Below are 5,861 nucleotides of genomic sequence, written 5' to 3' on the forward strand. Positions count from 1 at the left end.
ATAGCCTTAGAGGGCTGCGCCTATACTCATAGAATCTGGAGTTACAGTACGTAACTAACGTTCCTGCTCTGAGACCTCTTCAGTCTGACCCTCAGATCCTTCAGCTCCTCCTTCAGCCTCCAGTCAGACTCCTGGTCCTGGTCCTGGTCCACGCCATAGATCCCCTGGGCTTCCAGCTGGGCTATCTGATCCTGCTCTTGGACTAGCTGGGCCTGGAGTCTGGCGATCTGTTCCTGGCTGCGGCTGAGGTCTCGCTGAAGTTTCTCCCTGCTGTTCCTTCTTTGTTGGACTGCGTTGTGGAGCCGCTTCAGACTCCTGGACCACGCGTCTTCAACACTGAGGGAACTGAAGGGAGACAAACACGGACACATGAACGAGCTGCTCCGCATTCTCCACGTTAACATACAAGACGTGAAGTCTCTCAATTACAGATATACAGTATGTGTAGTGTGACGAGGTGGCTGAGTGGTTAAGGCGATGGACTGCTAATCCATTGTGCTCTGCACGCGTGGGTTTGAATCCCATCCTCGTCGCAAGACGCAAGAGGAGGTGGAACGGAGGAAGAAGGAATTGGACAAACTGCAGGAGGAAGAGGACGGGAAAAGACAAGAGCTGAGTGAGCTGCGAGAAGAAGCCGAGTCCTGCAGAAAGGAGGCGGAAAAACATTTAAAAGAGATAAAAGCACAGCGAACAGAAGAGCAGGTTGGTGATAATATTAAACTTCCATCTTATTTAACTAATAGTTTCATATGTTCTTGAAAGGAGGAGGACAGGGAACATGAGTGTGTGTGTGTGTGTGTGTGTGTGCAGGAGGAGCTGAGCAGGAGGAGGGAGGAGAGGAGCAGCATGCAGGAGCAGTGTAAACACCTGGAGGCCAGACGCCGGCACGCCCACCGGTACTCGTCCAATCAGCTTCAGTGTTTGATTACTGATAGATAGATAGATAGATAGATAGATAGACACTTTATTGATCCCGAGGGAAATTCAAGCACTGATCGTTGTAACGTCAGAAAAGTTCTTAAAAACGTAACCACACAAAATTATATCAACTTTATTATTACAGAAACTTTCACTCGGCTCCAACAAGAAATAAAACTCACATGAAAACACGTCGAAAAATCAAAATGTAAAGACGGGTCAGATAAACCGCAGCGGATGTGGTGAGAAAAGGGCTGAAGTGTGTGAGTGTTTGTGACGAGGTGGCTGTACCCTTCGCCGATCGGACTGCCTAACAAGTCCTAACACGAACAAAGAAGTCCTAACAAAGTCCTAACAAGTCCTAACAAAGTCCTAACAAAGTCCTAACAAAGTCCTAACAAAGTCCTAACAAAGTCCTAACAAAGTCCTAACAAGTCCTAACAAAGTCCTAACAAAGTCCTAACAAAGTCCTAACAAGTCCTAACAAAGTCCTAACAAAGTCCTAACAAGTCCTAACAAAGTCCTAACAAAGTCCTAACAAAGTCCTAACAAGTCCTAACAAAGTCCTAACAAAGTCCTAACAAAGTCCTAACAAAGTCCTAACAAAGTCCTTACAAAGTCCTAACAAAGTCCTAACAAAGTCCTAACAAGTCCTAACAAAGTCCTAACGGGGGCTAAAGGTCACGTGGTACACAAAACTCCGCCCCAAACGCCGCCTCTTCCGTGAGATGCGCCTAAGTAGCGCTTTGGGTGAGCAGAAGTGGTTAAGGCGATGGACTGCTAATCCATTGTGCTCTGCACGCGTGGGTTCGAATCCCATCCTCGTCGTCTGCACTGGTTTTGAAATGATGGAGTTAAGCTAATGAAAACATCTGGAATCCATCCCGTGTGATTAGATCAACAAAAACATCCCAAATTACAAACAAAGGCAGAGAGGAAGTCAGCTGGATGAAAGTCAACGTTGGTGGGCGAGCGTCTCTCTCTCTCTCATCCTGACTCTATCCACTGTCCTCTCTCTAAAAAAAGGCAGAAATATAAAAGTTTTTAAAAAATGGTGTTTGGTGAAGAATTGATTCCACTTTGAATGAAGTGAAGGCAACATTCAGTATCCCACCTTTACTGAATAAAAAACTGTTTTAAACTGGGCGATAAAGAAGAAGAGGACAAACACTGCTTGAGACTTGGAACGATTTTTTTTTTAGTGAACTGTCCCTTTAAGTCACTCAGGGGGAATTAGCTCAAATGGTAGAGCGCTCGCTTAGCATGCGAGAGGTAGCGGGATCGATGCCCGCATTCTCCACAGGGATCTTTTTCATGTCATGTGATCTGCACTGTTAGTCAGTACAGTGAGATACAGAGGAAAACATGTCTGCTATGAGAAGATGTCAACAAAGTGAAGGACATTTCCACACGGTGCCGTGCGCCCCGGATTAGCAGAGGGAATGATGGGAGGAGACTCTCTCACAAGCAGAAGGTTCTGAGTTCAATCCGGGCTCTTGCAGTCTACATGTGGAAGAGTCGAGGAGCGAGACCCTGAAGCCGAAATACTTTCAGACTATCCAGACATCTATTAGCTTCTGCTCAGCTGGGGCTGGGTTGCCGTGGCAGCCGGCTAAGCCAGACTCTCCCCAGCAGCGTTTTCCAACCGGTCCGAGAGGAATCCCAGGCGCTCCCAGGACAGGTGTGATAGATAATCCTTCCAGCTCGTTCTGGCTCTACCCAGGTTCTGCTGGCCGGTGGGGCGAGTCTGCAGAGCGTCCAGAGGGAGGCGTCCAGACGGCCTCCTACTCAGACACCCGAACTCAACAAGGAGAACGCCGTATAAAGGCAGTTTGACCATTTCCAACAGCGAGACACTTCAGGGTATCACACGACATCTGGAACATCTGGAACACTAAAAACACAACTCTGACATCAGAACAGAGAGCTGGTTCTGATCTAAAGCCTCAAATCTGTTTGCACGGAAATACCTGATATAACACCTGTGAGACGTGACGAGGTGGCCGAGTGGTTAAGGCGATGGACTGCTAATCCATTGTGCTCTGCACGCGTGGGTTCGAATCCCATCCTCGTCGTCTGCACTGGTTTTGAAATGGAAAAGTGAAAGAATACCTGCAGCTCATGATCGATCGAGGTTTATAAGGGTGACTGTGGCTCAGCGTGTGAACGTCTAATTTCCCTTCAGGGATCAAAACAGTGAATCTATTCTGTCTACTTTTGTTCAGATTCATCGTCTACGAAATGAATCATTAATCACTTGGCTTTCTGTGTGTGTGTGTGTGTGTGTGTGTGTGTGTCAGGAGTTTGTCAGCGGTTGAGGAGGAGCTCGTCACACAGAGGGAGGAGCTCGGCCGTCTGAAGGAGGAGGTGGTCAGAGGAGCGGCGGCGGCTCAGGAGCAGCTCGACGGTGCGTCTCCTCTCACAGCTCCGACTGTTACAGCGTGTGAAGTGTGAACGTGCGATCTGCTGTTTGTGTTTCAGAGAACTCTGAGCTGCTGTCTTTGCTCAGCGAGCGAGTGGAGGAGAGGAAGAAGCAGCTGCAGACTCTCGAACAGGTGACCACACACACACACACACACACACACACACACACGTAATTAATGGGCAGGTTAGAAAAACAACAACGTGTCCCGGCTGCCGTCGCCTTTTAAAAACGACAAATTTTATAACTCTTGTTTGTTTGTTTTTAAATCTACGTATAGACCGACCTTTTGACTTTTATTTTTTTTAGCATTTCTCACAATAAATAATATAATATAATATAATTTCAAGAAGTCAGCTCCTAAAAAAAGAGGAAAATGTGGCTGTTTGCGTTCACACACGTACGTCTCCTCTGCTGGAGTCGAAGCCCTCTCAGTGCCTTTAGATGTTGTATGTTTATGTTATATGCTGTTTGGTGTTTATATGTTTTACTCTGTCACAGAGAAGAAGCTCTGATTAAATGTGTTTGTGTTCTGCAGGAGGAGAAAGTGTTCAGTCAGCAGCAGCTGGACAAACAGATACAACACAAACAGGTGCAAAGTTTCTTTTATTATTCCATCTATAAAAAAAGACTTCCTCTTAATCCAGAGATAAATGAATCCATCCGTCTTCATGTTCCTCCTTTAATTATCTCATCATTTAATTCAGTCAATTCACTGTTTATTCTCTCTCTCATTGTTTCTGCCTCTCTCAGAAGTTGTGTGTCGGACTGGAGGAGGTAAAAGCTGCAGTGTGCCAGTGTGAAGATAGGGGGCGCCATCTCAACCAGCTCGGTCAGCCAACACTCAATCAGGATAAATACTCCGTCATGATTTAAGATAACTTCCATAAAATAACAAAACTTAAAAATAATGTGTGTGTGTGTGTGTGTGTTTGTTTGGATTATTGTGACGGCTCAGAGGAGGAGCTGTGCAGGAAGGAGAGATGGCTCAGCAACAAGGAGGAGGAGCTACGACAGAAAGAGGAGGGGCTTCTGTATAAAGAGGAGGAGCTTGTTCGGACATGGGAGGGGCTTCGTATGAAAGAGGAGGGGCTTCATGGAAAAGGGGAGGGGCTTGTTCAGACAGAGGAGGGGCTTCATGGGAAAGAGGAGGTAAAGCATCAAAACAAAAAACACCTTTTGTTTCAAATACAATACAGTCGCTTCTTTTAACACTCTTCGTGTGTATGAAGGATTACAGCGAGGAGGAGGAGGAGGAAGAGGAGGAGGTCGGGTCTTTCTACCTGTCTACATCTGGACTGAGATCAGACTTCAGCACTGAGGTGAGTCCTACCTTCTCTGGTCCAAACAAATCCAGAGCATTCAGGACCAGGATCTAAAGTTAGAAGGAGGACATACTGGCTGCTGTCAGAGAGGCCGTTTAAATAGTAGCAGGAAAACTTTTCATGTTTTGTTGTCTTGAGTCTGAACAGTTGGGAGAATCCCATTCCTGTTTTCGTCTCTTTATATTTAACATGAGGTAACTGTGTGTGTTTTCAGGACGAGAGGTGGGAGGTGGAACTGAAGAGAGAAAAGCTGAGACAAGAAGAAGATCGACTGAAAGTAAACAAGATTTTATTACAAACTTAAATAAGAAACGGGAAAAACAGTTTTTAAAAAAATCATAAAATAAGTGTGAGTATAGAAGCAGAAACCAGAATGATTCCTGTCTCAATGTGTTTGTGGATGAGTCGAGGTCACTGTGCTGGGTGAAACCTGACTGTGTGGTTTGTTGTTCAGGCTCGTCTGCGCTGCAGTTTGTGGAACCAGCAGGAGAACCAGGAGGTGAAGCGACTGGAGACGGAGGAGAGTTTATTGGGACTGAAGCACAAACTGGACCAGCTGGACTCTCTGCTCACACACACTCCATAACACACACACACACACACACACACACACTAATGTCACAGAGAGACTGTGTTGTGAATGTACAGGGTAAAGTTATATATATATATATATATATATATATATATATATATATATATATATATATACCAGAGGACCAAATAACTCTTTTAACATGTCAGGGTGACAAGAGGGCTCTATACAAACTCCTTTAAAGGTCACATGACCTCCTCCTCTTCTTCAGGTGAAATCAGTGTCCTCGCTCCTCTTCATGATGTGTGTGAAGTGTGTTGTTGTAAATCCATTCTGATCCTGTGTTTGATCATGTCTATAAACCCCTCTATTTCAGCCCTGCTCAGAACAGGCTGTTTCTGTGTCTGTAGCTTTAAATATGTAAATGAGCTGTGTCTGACCACGCCCCCTCTCTGGAAGGGCTCGGGTGTACTCGCTGCTTTCTGGCTCCATGTCCTATTGTTTACGGTGAGAAGGCAGACTCAGAGGGCAGAACAAACACCTAGCTGTGGGAGTGTCACCCACCTGGGGGAGGGGCTACTGCCCTTTGTGATGTCATGAAGGGAACATCTCCAAACAGCCTGTTTGAGCACACATTTTCTGAAAAGTGGAGCAGGCAGAAGAC

At 45.9% G+C, this 5,861-nt stretch overlaps 1 protein-coding gene across 2 annotated transcripts in view; it reads left to right on the forward strand.

The window, feature by feature from the left end:
• The first annotated feature begins 811 nt into the window (after nt 1-811).
• Nucleotides 812-5,861, forward strand: part of LOC306820705 (uncharacterized protein) — a 5,665-nt gene continuing 615 nt past the window's right edge. Inside the window, exons 1-9 of one of the 2 annotated variants that reach the window (XM_079338635.1) lie at nt 812-896; nt 3,219-3,325; nt 3,400-3,473; nt 3,879-3,932; nt 4,094-4,172; nt 4,299-4,492; nt 4,573-4,662; nt 4,880-4,942; nt 5,120-5,861. The exon at nt 5,120-5,861 is cut by the window's right edge and continues 615 nt beyond it. In XM_079338635.1, the coding sequence (XP_079194761.1) occupies nt 847-896; nt 3,219-3,325; nt 3,400-3,473; nt 3,879-3,932; nt 4,094-4,172; nt 4,299-4,492; nt 4,573-4,662; nt 4,880-4,942; nt 5,120-5,251 (843 nt within the window). In that variant the 5' untranslated portion in view covers nt 812-846 and the 3' untranslated portion in view covers nt 5,252-5,861. Of the gene's footprint in view, nt 897-3,218; nt 3,326-3,399; nt 3,474-3,878; nt 3,933-4,093; nt 4,173-4,298; nt 4,493-4,570; nt 4,663-4,879; nt 4,943-5,119 lie in introns of both variants that reach the window. The other variant, XM_079338636.1, reaches the window with a different exon arrangement.

Source organism: Symphodus melops (genome assembly GCF_947650265.1).
Source record: "Symphodus melops genome assembly, chromosome: 1".
Taxonomy (NCBI): domain Eukaryota; kingdom Metazoa; phylum Chordata; class Actinopteri; order Labriformes; family Labridae; genus Symphodus; species Symphodus melops.